The sequence below is a fragment of the Crocodylus siamensis genome, chromosome 11, assembly GCF_052110815.1.
Source record: "Crocodylus siamensis isolate JL-2025a chromosome 11, ASM5211081v1, whole genome shotgun sequence".
Classification (NCBI taxonomy): domain Eukaryota; kingdom Metazoa; phylum Chordata; order Crocodylia; family Crocodylidae; genus Crocodylus; species Crocodylus siamensis.
Genome location: NC_143405.1, coordinates 24,164,319 through 24,182,241, shown reverse-complemented (window position 1 = coordinate 24,182,241; position 17,923 = coordinate 24,164,319). Strand labels below are relative to the sequence as shown.

Below are 17,923 nucleotides of genomic sequence, written 5' to 3'. Positions count from 1 at the left end.
ACACCCTCCAATTCAGGGCTGAGAAAACTCTCACTCCAGTTCCTTAGTTCTCCAAGGTGACCTCCAAACAAAGCAGGGAAGACAGGACAGGAAACGTCTACTTTTCCTGAAGAAGTTTTAAAAATGAATTACAGCATCAATCCAAATTTGTCCATCTCTTCAGGTCAGCCTTTCAGACAGGAATTTGGCATCTTTAAACTCCTGGGTGTTACAGTGTAACTGTACTATTAATCACTGCAGTCCTAAAACATGGTATTAGGCTTTGGACTGTCCCAGAGCCTGGGAGCAGGGTTGAGTTTGTGGGATTTTGCCTAGTTTCAGCTCTAGTGGGCACAAGAAACTTGAGGGTTGCAGTATAAATGTAAGTTGATAACATCACTCCCAGTGTACAAGTGATCTGGGCACAGACTGTAAACCCCATGAGAAGGAAGTTCCATGGAATGATTCCAGGGCCTGGCATAAAGCACCCTGGGAGCTAGCCTGCATCAGCAACAGATTTCTAGAAATCTAGGCAAGCAGGTTTCTCCAGTCACGCCTGCTTTGGGGGAACATGGGCATGCACTGGGGTGGAGTACATTTCCTATGCACAGAGATCTGACCACAGAACCCAATGGGAAATATCTGCATCCTGAGGAAAAGAGCAGACGGAAGCCTGTGAGGGTGGGGTGCAGGGAGGACAGCCCATCCCAGATGAAGAAAAGCTCCCTGGGAGTTTGTGGTGGCAGGATGGGAAGTCACAGGCAGGGACACAGGCATCCTGTTTACAGAACAAAAGGGAGCTTTCTCCAAGGCCTGCTCTCATGTGGAGCTGGGTGGGAAAAATACACCACCACCTGTTCACAGGCTGCCACATCCCATGCAGGAACCCTCTGGATGTGGACCTTCCCTGCCAGCTACCCCAAAACAAGGATTCAGACCATGGTGGGGGGGTGCTGCCAGCTCAACCAGGGTACCTCAAGATCCTCCCCACTCCCCGGGCCTGTTGTGCCAGCTGTCTCCTGGGTTCCAATCCAGGCAAGACAACCAGCTGCTGCTTCATTCAGCCCAGCATTGTTTGACTTCTGCTTCATTTTGCTTACAGCAGCTTTGTGGTCAGTTCTGCTGCTCCACAGTGGAAACAGCAGAGGGTTGGCTAGCCACTAAAGAAAGGCAGGAACATGTGGTACAGCTCTCCCCCACCCCGCTTAAGTCTGAGCCACAAAAGATCAGAGTCCGCTATAGGCCTTAACTCCACAGCCAAGTGCATAGGTACACTGTAAAGACCCAAAACAGTGACGAATCAATGCCTCCACTGCATGCCTGAAAACAGGTACAAGATGGGATTAGCCTGCCCAACCTCTAGACTGGAGCCCTGAACCCTGCCACAGGATATCACCTTACTGAGTGCTGGGTGCCAGTGCTGCATCCAGATGAGCATAGCCATGCAGTCTGGCACTGCCGTGACATACCCCACGTTCAGGTGTTCTCCATGCTGCAAGGGAGCAGCATGGTGGAAGGTGTCTGCACAAAAAAAAAAAAAGCAGAGCAGTGCAAATGGGGGCAGCGTGCGCTGCTCAAAGCTGGAGCCTGGGCAGTCAGAGCTACACTGCGACTGCCAGCCAAGCTCAGAGTGGCAGGATTGCCACTGCTGCATCCCCAAAAGGTCCCCAGGTAAGACTGCTGGGGCCAGCCTGCCATGTGCCAAAGCGTGTGTGGCACAGGCATTCCATGGGGACAACTAGCAGTGGCACAAGCTACTCCCTGCAGGCCCTGACTGGTGGGAGACAGTCCTGCAAACCAGCAGAATTTCAGCAATCCAAATACGGAGATCAGCACAGTGTCATATAAACCCCACTTGTCCGCCCCTATACCCAAACAGTGTATCCAGCTGTTCTGCCCTGGAGAGTCTCTTCTTTGGACCAGTCTGTCCCTTACTACTACCAGTCAGGCCACATTCCTCCCTACCCTGGATGCCAGTGCTACCCTGGGCTGTTACTACCTTGAATAACTGTCTGACTGAACATGGGCACAATGGCTGCCCTTACCACATGGGCTTCAGCCAGCCAGCATAGGGTAAGGACCCACCCCTGCCTTCTTAGTGTGGCATTCTGGACATGACATGACTCTAGACAATCATAACAAACACCACCTCCCACAGAGCTGTAGACACAGATCCCTGCTATATCCCTGACATATCTCACTTGGTCCAGACTATGTCACTGCTCCCCATAGGAAGATCAGGGAAGGAGCACCCATCAAGCTGCTGGCATCAGGTTCTCAGGCCATAGGAAAGAAGAGGTCTATGGCTGGCCCCTGTCCAGATTCCTTGAAGCTCAGCTAGAAGCACAGTAGATTTTCACCCCAGCTCCAGGCAGGCTGAGGGGAAACTGTTTACATATTTTAGGAGCCTGGGACTGTTGGAGCCCAGCAAGCTTTTAACTTTGGGCAGGAAGTGCTGCTGGAGCTGCAGTTTCACAGTCCCTGCCTCTCTGCTCAGCAAGGGAGGATGAGGGAGGGGGAGCAGGGGAGAATCGCTTCCCAGCGCAACCCTGCCAACCTCTTTGTGGCTGTATGTCTCTCCCTTGTTGCTCTCTTTTCCCCTGTGTGACTCCAGCTCCCCCAGCTCCAAGTTGTTTCTAAATTTGCCTCCACTTTGGACAAATCACTAAAGCCACAATTGGCTGGTAGGTCAGAACTCTCTCTAGCATCTTCTTCCCCCACCACTGAGCTACTGGGCACACAGATCACCATGGCTGCCCTGGCTCTGCCCACCCCTGGCTCTGCCTGGCCCTGCTCCAGGTCATGAAATGGTTAGCAGTCACTTTCCTCTGCTCCCTTCCAGAGTCACTTCTCCCTCCTTCCTCTCATTCTCTGCCTCTGATTCAGCCAGATCACATTACAGCCCTGCTCCATCAGCCTTAGTCAGGGGTGACTAACCCCATCCCCCCCAGCACAGGCACAGTACCATGTCCCAGGGCTGGGAGGGTGAGTCTTGCTATCACTTCCCCCATCCCCCAGAGCAACAGACATCACACATATGTGGTTCAGATGGCTCCTCATGCAGGCCTGGAGAGGGAGGAGAGCAAAACCTGCTTGGCCCCCATCTCTCCTTAAGACTTCCAAGGCAAGATACAAAAAAAAGCTGAAGTCACTTGGAAGTGAAGGCAGCTGGGAATCGTCCTGAGAACAAAGCACAGACTCAGTCTGGGCCTCCTCTTGAGAAGGCCCCCGGTCATCCTTGTCCAAACCCTCCCCCCTACCTCCCTGGATACTCATACCCACAGCATCATCACCAGCTCTCACCCTCAGGCAGGCTCAGCTGCTGCAGATCAAATGCTTCTATTAACTACCATCACACACCCATTAACTACCATCATGCTTTGTGCCTCTCTGGAGCTTGAACAAGCAGCAGCTTGTAGAAGGCCAAACCCAGCAAAGCCAAAGTGACACAAACAGGAACAAGACAGCACCTGGTACACACTCACCTACCCTGTAACATCCACCACTACTGAGAGTACCTGCTCTCAGATTAAGTCAGGGGCAGCCTCAGGGTCACTGGGAAGCCAGAGTTACTTCTCCCTCCTGAAAAGTCACACTGGTAAGGACACCCCCATTTTATGTCCAGGCAGGTTCATCCCACTATCAGCCAGACCTGGCCAAAGATGCATTTGTCATCCTCACAGGAACAAATTCCTGCCCCCTCTCCAAAACGGCTCCAACTAATACAAAGCCCAGCAGCCCAATTACCAAGCAAAACCAAAAACTGTGAAATTACCTCCCATTTCATAAGATCATAGGAAAGCAGAATTATAATGGATCTCATTAGGTCATCTAGTCCAGCTCCCTGCTCTAGGCAGGATCAACCCCCTCCTTTCTGCACTGTCCCAGATTTCAAGGTGTCAAAGTCCTTCCTAGTCCTGGCTAACCAACAGACACCTCTCCAGTGATCTTCACATACAAACAATGACTGATGAGGATTGAAGAGGAAGGTGGGCGGAAGACGAGAGTACCCCTTAAGCTTAAGCTGGTCACTGTGCTTGTGCAAAGATTCAAGGAGACACATATTAATGTCTGAAGAGCTGCATGTGGCTCTGGAGCCGCAGGCTGGCCACCCCTGCACTAGACCATGCTCCACTATAAAAGCAGATGACTAATCTGGCTTCCAGACAGGGTTCAGCCACCAACCTACTTCATATTTTAAAACTGCTTTGTTCTTTATATTGGGTAGAACTTAGAAACTCAGTCATGGACCAGAAACCCAGAGACAGGTGACAGACAAAGCAGGCAGATGGTTCCTGCCCCAAGAAGATACACAGATGTTTCCAGAGTCTGCTGCAGGATGCATCAATCTGTTGGAGTCTAAAGGTATCAGAGATTACTGCTTTGGAAGGGGGCCTGTTGGGCAATTCAGGATCAATCCCTTTGCACCAAAGCCTGCAGAGGGGCTGACAATGGCAAGACTGCAATGGCCTGTGCTAGGACAGGGGGCTGCATAGTGGCCTTCAGGCCTTTTGCCTCCAAATATATAGTTTTAAATTTGCCTTTGCTCCAAAATTAAACAGACTTTGGTCTACATCACAGATGCATCAAATAAATTCCACGCTGCTCTAAAAAGGCCCTAGGGCTGGAATAGCAGGGGAAGGGGCCTGTGGACTGAGATGGAAAGGCACTGGTAGACCAGAAGACCAGTGCACTAGTACAGATGTATGTGGAAGTTTGCCCAGCCCCCACTCTGCTTTTTTTGCCAACCAGATCAGCAATATACTTTTGTGAGAACTATAATTTCCCCCAGCTCATCTCACCCTCCCTACTGGAGCCACACACACTCACAAGCTAAGAGAGTCACCAGTTTACAGGAAACCAACTCACACACACCAATGTCCCACCCCTAGACACTAACGGGGAAGAGGCAGAGGGTCATGCATGTCCTGGATTTGTGAGATCATCTCAGTTTCTCTTTGCCTCACCCCTAGGCATTTCCTAATCTAGGACCATCTGCTTACGCCATTAACTGTGCCAAGGGACAACACAGATAGATTCCCGGGACTCTAGTAAAGGCACCAAGAGGAAATGCAGCTGGTAACATGAGCCCATCTCCACTCTTGCCCGAAGGTGGTCCTCCCCCAAGCAACCTCTGTGAGGACATCATAGACAGGCTGTCCCTGGACGCTGCTGATCACTAACACGAGCCCCTGGGACTCTCCTAGCTAGGGAGGAAACGGCCCTAACCCTGTAGCTTGCCGGCAGCTGCAGCCATACAGCCCACAAGAACCAGCGACCAGCAGGTACCCAGGGCTCGCACAGCCCCTGGTGGTGTCCCGGGGCCGGGTCCCCCCGCAAACCCGCGATCCCCCGTGGAGGGAATCACATCGCGGGCACAGAAGAGGCAGCTGGGACCATCCTGGGGCAAGCAGCCGCTCGGCCTGCAGCTCTCCCCGCCGCCGGCCCCGAAGCCGCGGCCTCACCTCCCCCGACCCGCCCGTCTGCTCGCCGCTTGCCCCGGGCTGCGGAGCCGGGCAGGCACAGACACCGCTGGGCGCTGCGTGCCCGGGCCGGGCCGGGCCTCACCTTGGCGCGCTGCGGCTTGCGCGCGAAGGAGGTGCGCGCCGTGAAGTACTGCTCCAGCTCCGAGTCCGAGTCCTCCTGGCTGCAGTAGCCGCTGCTGGCCGTGCTGCTCCACGTCATGTCGAAGCAGGACGCCGCCGCCGCCGCCGCCACCTCGCCCTCGCGCATCGCGGCCGCCGCGACCGTTGGAAGTGAGCCCCCTCCGCGCCCGGCACCGCCTCAACGCGGGGGGCGGGACACGGCCCCGCCCCCCGGGCCCCGCCCCCGGGACAGCGCCAGGCGTGGCTCGCTCCTCTCGCCCTGGACGCGGGCCCCCGCTTCCACGCACGCCCTGGCTGGAGCCACTGCAGACCCGCGGCATTAGTACTTACTGACAGCCAGCAAGGGCTGGCTGGGTCCTGAGAAGCTCGCTACTCTCTTCCCCCTGTGAGGGGGTTTCAAGAAACCCACGTGCTGTGTAGGGGTGGGGGAGAAGCCTTTCTCAGCGGTATTTGGGTAGCACTCATCACAGCAGCATAAGAGCACCTCAGCACAACACGGATGGAGAAACCGAGGTACAAAAAGGGACAGGGACTTGCCCAAGGTCACAGGAGGAGTCAGTAGCTGAGCTGTCTCCTAAGCCCCAATCTGGAGTCTTGACCACTTGCCCACCCTTCTTGCTGTTGGGATGGAGGACTTTGGCCTATAAGGCTGATGAGACCATCAACACTTTTCTCCAGAAAAACAGTCAATCATTCTAAAGTAGTGGGGGACAAACTTTTTTAGCAGGGGTGCCACAAATTTAGCCCCTCACCCATCTGAAGTGCCACCCTAGTCCCCTTCCTCTTCCCAATCTGCTGCTCTTCTTTATGCTCCTTGCTCTTGCTGCTCTGCTTTCTGCCCCCTGCCCAATCTTCTGCATTGCCTTCTACTTCCTCCCTGATCTGCTGCAGGCCACACACAGGCTGCCCATGCCACTTGTGGTCCACATGCAGCAAGTGGGTCATCCCTGTTCTAAAAAGTCTCCTTAAGCCCCTCTACTTTCCCATTCTCAAGTGAGGAGGCACAACTGCCTTTGTAACCCTTTAGGGGACAATGCAGTAAGGGGAATAGCATGGGACACTCAGGGGGATCTGGCCCTGCACAGGGCAGAGCAATTGAGAATTCAGAGAAAGGAACGCAAGGCGTGTTGGGCCACATTGTTGGCCCATATCTGGTGTCCTGCCATGCTGGGTCAGGTTCATAGTCCATTTACACCAGTATCTAGCTGCTCAGCCCAAACATGAGGTTCAGCCCCCCTGCTCAGTTTTGGTCCAAGCTGTCAGGATGAAACACTACCAGATAGTGACCCAGATTCTCTGGAATTCAGCCTTGCAGGAACCCCCCCATTGTTAATATATGAGGACCTGTTTTGCATTCCCTCAGGAGACCTGACAGGTGAGGGAAAGGAGACACGGGCAATCTCCATGTGGCAGGAAGGTGGCAGGCGGCTGTGTTGGCAAGTGTGTCCCTTGTAGACTCCGACTCATGCTCTTGCTTCAGAAACCAGGCCCCACACTCAAATCGCAACCACGCTAGCAGCAGCAACAGCTGCAAAAACTTTTAAGCTGCTTCCTGGCAGGCAGGCCAAGGTCACAGAAGGGAGTATGTAGCTCAACAGATGTGGCAACTTCCGGCTTTCAAACAGCAACTCTGTTCTCTCATATGGCACAGGTTGCAGACCAAGAACCCAGTGCAGGGAAGCCCTTGGGCCTGAGAGGAAAGTCTCACAGAGACTTACTGCTACTGTGAGCCTAAGGGGTCTTGTTCTCTTGTCCCAGACCTCTCCTGAGCCCTTCAGGGCTTGAGGCAAAGAAGGGGTGTTTATGGGGGATGAGGATGGAGTTTTAAGGGAAAACACCGGCCCTCTAGCTGAAAAGACATTGCACTTCACACTGGCTTGATTTAAAATTCCCCGAGTACTAGAGATGGGTCAAGAGCCACTGCAACCCCCTCACACACAGACACCTTGAACACAAGGTAGGTGGGCTGAATGGAGCCTATACAGGGCAGGATCTGTCCAAGCTCCAAGGCTCCCTCCAGCCCCTGGACCGGTGTTTACCCTCCACAGCTCCCAGATCCCTGCTCCCTCCATGCTCCTGGAAGGGCTAATAGCAGGTCTGTGGAGGGGAGGGGACTTGGGGTCTGTGATAGTGTGGCAGAAGTGACAGCTGGTTTGTATGGCTTAGGGGAGCTGGGGCCTGAAGAGGTGGGTGGGGGTGATGGCAACATGTAATGGTTGCACCAGCCAGTGAGTGGGATGATGGGAATCCCAGGCCCTTAGGCATCCCCAGCAGGATGGTGGGTACCCACTACTTGCCCTGTTGCTAGGTGATAAAGCGGCTGCCCCAGTGCTGTGGCACTGAGTTAATTGGCAATATTCTCTCCCAGATGGGCCTCACTTGCTCCCCACTGCTGACCTGCCCCTGGGGAAGCATTAGGAGAGAGGTCCCAGGTGCGGAAAGCAGAGGGACAATTTCAAGATGAAATTGAAGTTGGCTCCCTTGCCAAGACAAGATTTACAATGCACTGCCCTCAGCACCAGCTCAACTCAGTGCTGCTAATGACTGTGTGGAGGAGGGGCAGAACCTCCAAGCACCGCCATCCTGAGCTGGTAACACGCTCAGCAAGGAAAGGGGCTCAGAGAACTCTAGGAGCAGCCTTACCCAGGAGGGTATGATGCAGGGAGCAGGGCAGGGGCTCTGGCTGTGGGGAGACCTCCCAGCTACTCCAGTCCCACCTTCTTCCAACAAAAGATGCTGCAAGGGTCTGGGCATGAGAGCTGGATGGGGGGAAGCACCCAGTTGCTCCAGTCCTTTCTCTGTCCTGCTTCTGGTATAAGAAAACTCATTGCACTTTGCAGCCTTCAAGCACAAATCAGAACCCCCACCCATGCTCCTACCACATTGGTGTCTTTCTCCACTGTCTGCTCATTGGCCTCAGATGAGTCATCCTGGTATCGAGGGCCGCTGCAGTCCAGGCGGATCAGGGCACGGCAACGATAATGGCACATGAACTTGCAGTCTGGGTGGGAAGAGGAAGGAGAGGGCATGAGACGGATGGGAGCCAGACAAAGTAGGAATCCAGATGGGTGCAGGAAGGAGTGGCAGGCCCTGGGACACTGTATTTACCAGAACTGCTAGGTTCAGGCAGGGTCAGGCCTATTGCTCTTGAATGTTACCTTTGTAGCTAGGAACAAGCAGCATGAGCCTGGAGAGATGGGTTTGCATCCTGACCAGCCATTTGACCCCTCAGTAGTTACCATACCCCAAACTGTAGCCTGTTCTCTGCCCCTCTGCTGCCTTCTGGTGAAAGCCCTGCTGTATGTTTGCTCCAAAAGCCTTTTCAGTAACAGTGTTAGTCTCAGACCATCTATCTCACACCAGGACAGAGCTATGTATCCCCAACTCAGAAAGGCCCCCAGTTTGGACGGAATCCCTATACTGCCAGCCCAGGTTCAAGCTCTCAGGAGGGAGTGGAATAAACCAGCTAGGAAAGCACAGATTCAACAGGATTTCCACTACAGGCATATTTACTGTCAACATGAGCAGAGGCCTCCCTCAGGTGCCTGTAGAAGGTGCCCTGCTGCATCTTGTCCACCATGACTGCTCTGGTGCCCCTGCATTCTCTGGTGGGGCTGGGTTCCAGGGTCACTCTTAGACATGGATGATCTGGCCCAGACTACACTGCACAGATACCCAAGCAGCAGGGCTTTGGGAAGCTAAGTGCTGTGGAACTTGGGCCATTTGCCAGCACCTGCGGGGAGCAGGGGCATCAGGACAATGTTTGAAGCTGTCAGGGCTGGGCAGGGAAGCTCAGGACACCAACTCAATCGGGCACTCAGTGGAACAATCTTCCTACAGGGCTTGGCTTGGGGATCAGGAGGACATAGCAGCCCCATGCTTGCTGTAGAGATAGGTAGCAGAGCCAGGGGTAGTGTTGGGTAGGTTAGCACCGAACAGAGCCAGGGGCAGTGGGTTGGCATTGAGCCAAGATGAGGAGACTGCTGGTCCCCAGTTAGAACCAGTTCTCTATTTCCCTCCTTTTGCTCTGTGTTACTGGGGGCATTGGCATGGGAACAGTCTGCTCCTGTTGGCTATTCCCATCTGACGTCTGTGCATGAAATTGAAATCTCTATTGCTTGTGACATCACAGTTCTCTCCATGGCAACCAACTATGAAGTCACAAAGAAGATTCAGACATAACAGAAACACCAAACATTCTAGAGATGTTTTGTTTTTCTTTTTTACCCCCCCCACCTGAGCAATAAGGATGGAGACATTTAAAATTAAAGAACAAAACTGGAAGCAGAATCACTCTTCATTTCAATTTAGGCTGTTTCTTGGCCTAAAAAGTCACCATTTTCCCAAACTATTTTGTGCAAGAAGAAATTTTAAGATGTGTTTGCCTATTTTGAAATTAAAGAAAAAATGTTTAAATAAGCGTTCAAAAACAGCCTAAAAAATGAAGACCCTGATGTTTGCACCTCACCCCCACCGCACACACACATACACATAAGGCAGGAAGTGGGAAAACTGCAGCAGTTTAACACTGAATGAAACTAAGTGCACCTCTGCTTGGCTATGCTTGACTGTGGTCAGAAATAGCTCACAAAGCCCCACAGCAAGAGTGGGAGAAAGGAAAAAAGAAAAAAGAAGAACATAGAGTCTCTGTTGCCAGCACAAGTTTGCACTGTACTCACTGACTCTGAACTCTCAGATACCATCAGTCAGGCCCTTAGGAGGTCATGGGAATGGCTGAAAAATCGCAACATCTTTACAGGATAACAGAATATTTGGATGATTTATATTTTTTGCCTGGCCTGAGTCTTCAGGGAGCATTGGAGTCCTGGCTCTAAGTTTTTCTTTACTAGCTGGGGGAGGTAAAAAGGTACTTTAAAAGCATGGAAGCTGAGATCATTTTTAATCACTTGACCCCAAGAGCAGGAGCTCACAAAAATACCAAGTGTCACCAGATTGGCCAACAGGAGGTTTGGCCTGGGATGTCACAATTCTCTCAATGGCAACCTCTCTATCAGCACACACACACTCCTGAAAGATGCATCAGAATAACCCCAATAAACACATCTAACAAAGACAGTGAAGGAGCTTCTTGCCATCTGACTGGAAAAAACCTTATTTCTACCTTGTCAAGATGCTGCAGCATCAGGTTGGCTTCCATACAACACGTTCACCATCAAGAAGGTCCTTTGCCTGCAGTCCTGTGGCACTTTAAAAGGCAAACCATATCCTTCTTTCCAATCCAGTCCTTTCAGTCACCGGTCCCAGAAGCATCAGGACAGAGAAGCCACAGCATTAGTGGGAACCAGCTTTTGGAGAATGGAATTTTGTAGATGGTTAAGGCCAGAAGATATTAGAGGAGCACCGATACATCAGTGGCCAATAATGTGGCCTATAAATGGCACGTGCATATGCACAATTGCAGCGCAGCTCGGAGGCAGTGAGAAGCACAGCCAGCAGCTTGGAGAGCTGCATGCAGCTGGTAAGTCTGTTGTGGTGCATGGGGAGTGGGGAGGGAAGGGGCATAGGGGGCAGATCAAGGTCCCTGTGGTGAGGGAGGGAGTGGGGCTGGGGGCAGGTGCTGCCCAGGCAGGGTGGGGCAGGTGCAGGATGGAGCCACGGCTCTTTCAGAGGCAGCTCCTGCAGCTGCACACACCCCCGGAGGAGTGCTCCATCCTGTGTCCACCCTGCCCTGGCTGGGCAGCGCTTGCCCCGGCTGGGCAGCGCTTGCCCCAGCCCCTACGTCAGCCCCACTCCTTCCCTCACTGCAGGGGCCTTGATCTGCACCCCCACACTCCTTCCCTCCCCCTTCCCTTCCACCACAACAGACTTACCAGCTGCATGCAGCCCTCCATGCTGCATCAGAAATTGAATCGGTATCAGCTGATATGCCTCCTTAAAAATTGGCTATCGGTATCAGCCCCAAAAATTTCTATCGGTGCACCGCTAGAAAAGATGGATGTGTTTAGGTAGTCTGCTATCTTAAAGCTATCAACCCTGCTCAGTCCATTAGCTGAATCTTCCAGTGCTGCCCCCAACATTAACCTCACCTATCCAAAAATATCCTTCATCTTCCTGGTGCAGTGGTGATCCCTCATGGTCATGGATGATTACTCCCACTGGTCAAGTGAAAGGTTGTAAATGAGTCCCTTGATGGTTAAGAAGGCCAATCCTAGAGCCTCAGACTCTCTGGCAAATGCCATAGGTGGTGGTCCAAGAGAGGATTTCTTGGTCTTGTTTCCTTTCCTTCTATTTCTGTTGTTTTGCTGCCTCCAAGGTAAGACGGTTTTCCTCAAAATAAGGTATGCCTTCTCTCATAGGCATTGCCATGTAGTCCTGTCCTGGGCTAGTGTTTCCCAGTTTGTGATGTCAATGACACACTTGTTAATGTTTGCCTTGAGGATATCCATCTTCCCAAGGAAATCCTTCTCAAGTCTCAATCAAGCTTCAGACCATTGAGAGGCACCACGGATGTGATTTTTGTGGCCCAGCAGATCCAGGAGAAATGCTGAGAACAACAGGAACTGTATATGGCCTTTATTGACTCAACCAAAGCCTTCAGCTGTTAACCGTGAAGTTCTATGGAAGTTCTTATCGAAGTTTGGCTGCCCGGGGAAATTTATCACCATCCTAAGACTCTTTCATGACCAGATGACTGCTTCCACCCTATGCAATGGCTCTGCTACAGAGCCCTTTGCCATTCAAACTGGCATCAAGCAGGGCTGCATGATCATACCAACTTTGTTTTCCATCTTTCTTGCAGTCATCAAAATGCTCACCTGTGGCTGCCTGCCACATGGCATTGGCATCAAGTACAGGATGTATGGGAACTTTTTCAATCTTTCCCACCTCTGTGCCAAAACCAAAGTTACTTTGGCTTTGATTGTGGAACTTCAATATACTGATGATTGTGTTGTCATTGCACATATGGAGGAGGACCTACAAATGGCCCTTAACTACTTCTCTCAAACATGCCAGAGTCTGGGGCTGACCCTTAACATCAGAAAAACAAAGGTGCTTCACCAGTCTGCTCCAGACCAATCAACTCCCACAACAAAGATCCTCATTGACAGACAGGAGTTGGAGAACACTGAACACTTTGCATACATTGACTTTAGGAGTTTAGTCAATGACGCACTGCAGGAGAAGAGTATTGGAGAGATGGGAGTCCAGGAAGGGTGGTCGTTCCTCAAAGAAGCCAACAGGAGGTTTGGGAGAAGATCCCAGTGCAAGGGAGAAAGGGCCAAAAAACTTCCATGGCTAAACAGAGAAATCCAGGGGAGCCTAAGGGCAAAAAAACTAAGCAGCATATAGGCAGTGGAAGCAGGGAGAAGCTACCAAGGAGGAATATACCTACTTGGCCCGCACTTGCAGGGAGGCAGTAAGAAAGGCCAAAGCAACTACAGAGCTAAGACTAGCAACACACGTTAAAGACAACAAAAAGTCTTTTTTTAAATATGCAGGGCGTAAAAAGAAGGTGCAGGGCAACAAAGGACTTCTACTGAATAAGCAGGAGCAATTAGTGACAGACAGGGGACAAGGCTGAGCTCTTCAATGAGTTTTTTGCGTCAGTGTTCTTGAACAAGGGTCAAAATAAGGCTCCTAATGGGTTCTTAGTTGGGCATCAGAGGGACACCAGCTCACCAACTGTCAACGCTGACTTGATGCAGAGTCACTTGGATGGACTGGATGTGTTTAAGTCAGCATGCTCGGATAAGCTTCATCTGAGGGTACTGAAGAAACTGGCCTGTGTCATATCAGAATCACTGGCATGGCTGTTCAAGCACTCATGGATCTTGGGGATGGTCCTGGAGGACTGAAAAAGGGCCAATGTCGTCCCTATTTTCAAGAAGGGGAGGAAGGAGGATCCAAGTAATTATAGGCCAGTCAGTCTCACCCCCATCCTTGGAACAGTCTTTGAAAAGATTATTAAAACTCATATTTGTATGAGTCCAGTTGGAAAAATAATGCTGCAGAGCAACCAGCATGGATTCGTAGCAGACAGATCAAGGCTGACTTATCTGGTTTCATTTTACGACCAGGTCACAAAATGCTTAGACACGGGAGTAGAGGTGGATGTTGTTTTCTTGGATTTTAGCAAGGCCTTCGATATAGTATCTCATCCCATTCTCATAAATAAAGAGGTTGTGATATAGAGATTTACACGGTCCGGTGGGTGGCAAATTGGCTTAGCGGTCGCACCCAGAGAGTGATAGTAGATGGGTCGGTATTGACCTGGAAGGATGTGGGTAGTGGGGTCCTGCAGGGTTTAGTCCTTGGACCTGTGCTCTTCAATATCTTCATCGGTGACTTGGATGTGGGTGTGAAGTGTACTCTGTCCCAGTCTGCAGATGATACTAAATGGTGGGGGGAAATGAACACTCCAGAAGTTAGAGAACAACTGCAGGCAGACACAGACAGGTTGGATAAATGGGCAGAACACAATAGGATGTAGTACAACAAGGACAAATGCAGAGTGCTGCACCTAAGGTGTAAAAATATCCAGCACACCTATTGGCTGGGGAATGACCCTCTCAGCAGCACTGAAGCAGAAAGGGATCTCAAAGTCCCAGTGGACTCCAAGATGAACATGAGTTGTCAGTATGACGAAATCATCAGCCAAGCTAACCGCACTTTATCGTGCATCAGCAGATGCATGACAAATAGATCCAAGGAGGTGATACTTCCCCTCTATGCAGCATTGGTCAGACCGCAGCTTGGGAGTACTGCATCCAGTTCTGGGCACCGTATTTTTAGAAGGATGTGGATAACCTCGAGAGGGTCCAGAGGAGGGCCACTTGTATGGTTAAGGGTTTACAGGCCAAGCCCTGTGAGGAGAGACTGAGAGACCTGGACCTCTTCAGCCGCTGCAAGAGAAGGCTGAGAGGTGATCTTGTGACTGCTACAAATTCATTGTGGGGGGCGCAGCAAGAAACCGGAGATGCTCTGTTCACCAGGGTGCCTCCTGGGGAAACAAGAAGCAATGGTCACAAACTGACAGAGAGCAGATTTAAGCTAGACATCAGGAAAAACTTCTTCACAGTGATGGTGGCCAAATCTTGGGAAGGGATTCCAAGGGAGGTGGTGCTTTCCCCTATCTTGGCAGTCTTTAAGAGAAGGCTGGATAGGCATCTAGCTGGGGTCATCTGATGTATCTATGAACCTATGAACCTCAGCAGCCATCTCTCAAAGAAGGCCAACATCGATGAAGAGATCCAGTATAGGATCCTATGTGCCAGCTCTGCCTTCAGAAGACTGAATCATCACATATTCAACAATCACAACATCAGGACTCAAACAAAGCTCCTACTCAGCGATGTACCTAGACTCATGGCAGCCCTGGGTGAACTTTTAGTATTGCCCCCACCCCCTTCACCAGAGATGATGATGATGATAATAATAATAATAATAATAATAATAATAATAATAATAAACATACAATTTTCAGGCCCCCTTTCTGTTTGGGCCCCAGATGGCCACCCAGTTCGCCCATGCCTGTGTCCAGCCCTACTCCTACTGTATAAGGTTGTGGCAATCCCAACTCTTTTCTATGGCTGTGAAGCTTGGATGCCCTACAAAGACCACCTGAAAAGCTTGGAACACCATCACCAGTGCTACCTCTGGAAGATCTTTGGCATAAAATAGGAGGATCACCCTCCTACTGCATAGGCCCCCAGACAACAAAACTGCCATGCATTGCAAGTTGCCCAGAGCTACCTGCCTAAGATCCATCAAATGAAATATATGAGATGGAGTGACTGCATCAAGCAGAGAGCATATCCAGTTCCACAGTGTGGCAATTACAGGCATCAAAAGGCCATGACTAATTCTCCATGGAAAGTTTATTCCAACTTTTCCATTGTCAGATGATCTTTTCAAAAGGAACTCTTAAGTTTAAATAGGGTTCTTGCTCCCCCTAACGGCTGAAGTTGTACTACAGAAGGGCAAAGGGCCCAATTTCTGACTGATGGCTTAGGAAAGCTTAGACAGACAAGGTTCTTTGTGGGAATCTGGTATCTTTTATTAGACCAACTTAAATAGCTGAAGAACAATTTTTAAGCCAGCTTTCAGGTTCAAAAACCCTTTGTCAGGCTAAGGAAGTTTCAGCAGTTGGTGTGAGCTCTTCCTGGATGGAATGAAAAATAAAAAAGGGAGAGGCTGGACTGGTATGCATACAAGACAGGCAGTCAGTGAAAATGTAGACTGAAAGGTCAATGGGTGAGAGACAGGCTGGGTGGGTGGGGGAGAGAAGGGGGATGAACAGTGGAGAAGTACCTGGGAAATCAGCTGTCAGGCAGGTTATAATGTGTCATAAATCTAATGTCTATATTTAGTCCATGATTTTTGGTATCCAGGAGGCTGATGAAGTAGAGTTCATAGGCTCGTCTCTGGGAAGTGTTTTGTAAGTTTCCTTTGAGGATCAGGACTGAGAAATTGGAGAGAGAGTGGTTTTCTTGTCAGAAATGTGCCCCCACAGGTAATTCGGTATTCCTATCTTTGCTAGATTTCTGGTGTGCATTCAGTCTGGTGCGCAGTTGTTGTTTGGTCTCTCCTATGTATTTTCCATCAGTGCACTTGGTGCATTGGATGAGATAGATTACATTTCAGGAGGTGCAGCTGTAAGATCTGGGAATGCTGATGGCTCTGTTGTGGGGTGTAGTGATTATGGGGGTGGTGGAGATGTGTTAGGAAAACTTATGCATCCATGATTTAGTTAGTCTATAAGGTGCAAATCTATCCTGCCTTCTGCCAAAATCATATCACTGACTAATCTTTATCATTCTTTCCACAAGAAAAGTAGGGAGATGGCTCTGTGTTCAGCCACACTGTAATACAGGTCATTACATTTTTCTGACCAAGATTCCCCTACAGTATAGACTGGACACAGTTGAACTTAGTTTCCTGATGCACTGTTGTAATATGTCATTAAAAAGGCAGCTGCATTCTAGCCTAGAGGCAGCTGCATTTAGGAGTAAGTGGGAGGTGAAATGTTTAATACATAATTGCTATAGCACTTCTGGTGTAGCACACTAGTCATCCCATGCTCTCAACCTTTGCTGGCCTAACGGCACCACTGCTGAGCAAGTACTGCATTGGACAGTAAGATGACAGAGAGAACAAACTAAATTTTAATACGCCAGTTCCTTTGGCCACAAGTAATGATGGAGGGCAACATGTTGCCCATGAGCTGTGGGCTGGAGACCATTATACTAGGCAGTTACTAAAATGATGATCAGCAAAGTGCTGTATGGCAGGGCACTGTTGGTGCCTGCCACTTTAAGGGCTGAACCAAGCAGCCTGCAGGTGCCTGGTTGCAGCGGCCATTTTAGATCTTGGACCGCCTATATAAACACAGCAGTGTGCTGCTGGCAGGCAGGCAGTAACATTGCCTGATGGCAAGGCTGAATGCAACATCCTAGAGCAGGGGCGGGCAATTATTTCAGGCGGGGGGTGGTGCTTACTGAATTTTGGCAAGCCATCGAGGGCAGCATAACAGGCAGCCAATAAATTAATATATATTAATTTTCTAAATTTTTTAGGGGCCCCGTGGGCCAGATAGAACAGTCTGGCAGGCTGCATGTGGCCCATGGGCTGCATTTTGCCCACCCCTGTCCTAGAGGTAAGGGCAGGAGCTTAAGGGGATTGTTTGGAGGCTCCTGGTCCTGGGCATGACCTAAAACTGCACCTGCTGGGAGTGGGTGGCCTGGTGGGGCTCTCAGTAGCATGGGAGCCCCCAGGAAATGCCAGACCAATTACCAGCCTGGTGACAGGTGGGTTGAGGTGTCTTAATAATCCTGGCTCCCACAACTGGGTGCGTTACCCCACAGTAGGGTCAAGAAGGTGGACCCAGGTTAGAGAGTGGGCTATAAATTCAGAAGTCTGACTTGGAATACCCTCGACTGGTTAGTGCTGGGGCCAGGACCAGAACGGTCAAAAGGGCTAGGGGCCCACCGCGAGGGATTCCCAGAGCTGGGGGCCTGGCATTTCCAACTGGCCTTGGAGGTGAGGCCAGGGCCTGTCTGACCAAAGGTCCCAGGGAGGACTACACCCAAAAGGGGAAAGAATTCGGGGAGCTAGGCAGCCCCGAATGAAGGTGGAGAAGGCCACCTGATTAGAGGGATCTGGTTGGGGTCTGGATTGAAGGACCCTGGGGCACAGTGTGGGGCCAGTGACACTATAAGAACTGTGGATGCCATCTGCAAGGCTTGGGCTATGGTGCAGAGGAGGAACAGAGCTGCAGATAGCACCCCCTGGCATCAGGGCAAGTAATGGGCAGCCTCCCCCCACATTAATACCATAATTGTATATCATCAAGGCATGGCAGGTGAAGGCAGGTGGTT

General features: G+C 50.8%; 1 protein-coding gene across 1 annotated transcript in view; it reads right to left on the bottom strand.

The window, feature by feature from the left end:
* RASSF1 (Ras association domain family member 1) overlaps window positions 1-17,923 on the bottom strand; it is a 35,253-nt gene that overhangs the window by 8,501 nt on the left and 8,829 nt on the right. The window contains exon 2 of the mRNA XM_090022056.1: window positions 8,465-8,586. Within this exon, the coding sequence (XP_089878182.1) occupies window positions 8,465-8,586 (122 nt within the window). The remainder of the gene's footprint in view (window positions 1-8,464; window positions 8,587-17,923) is intronic.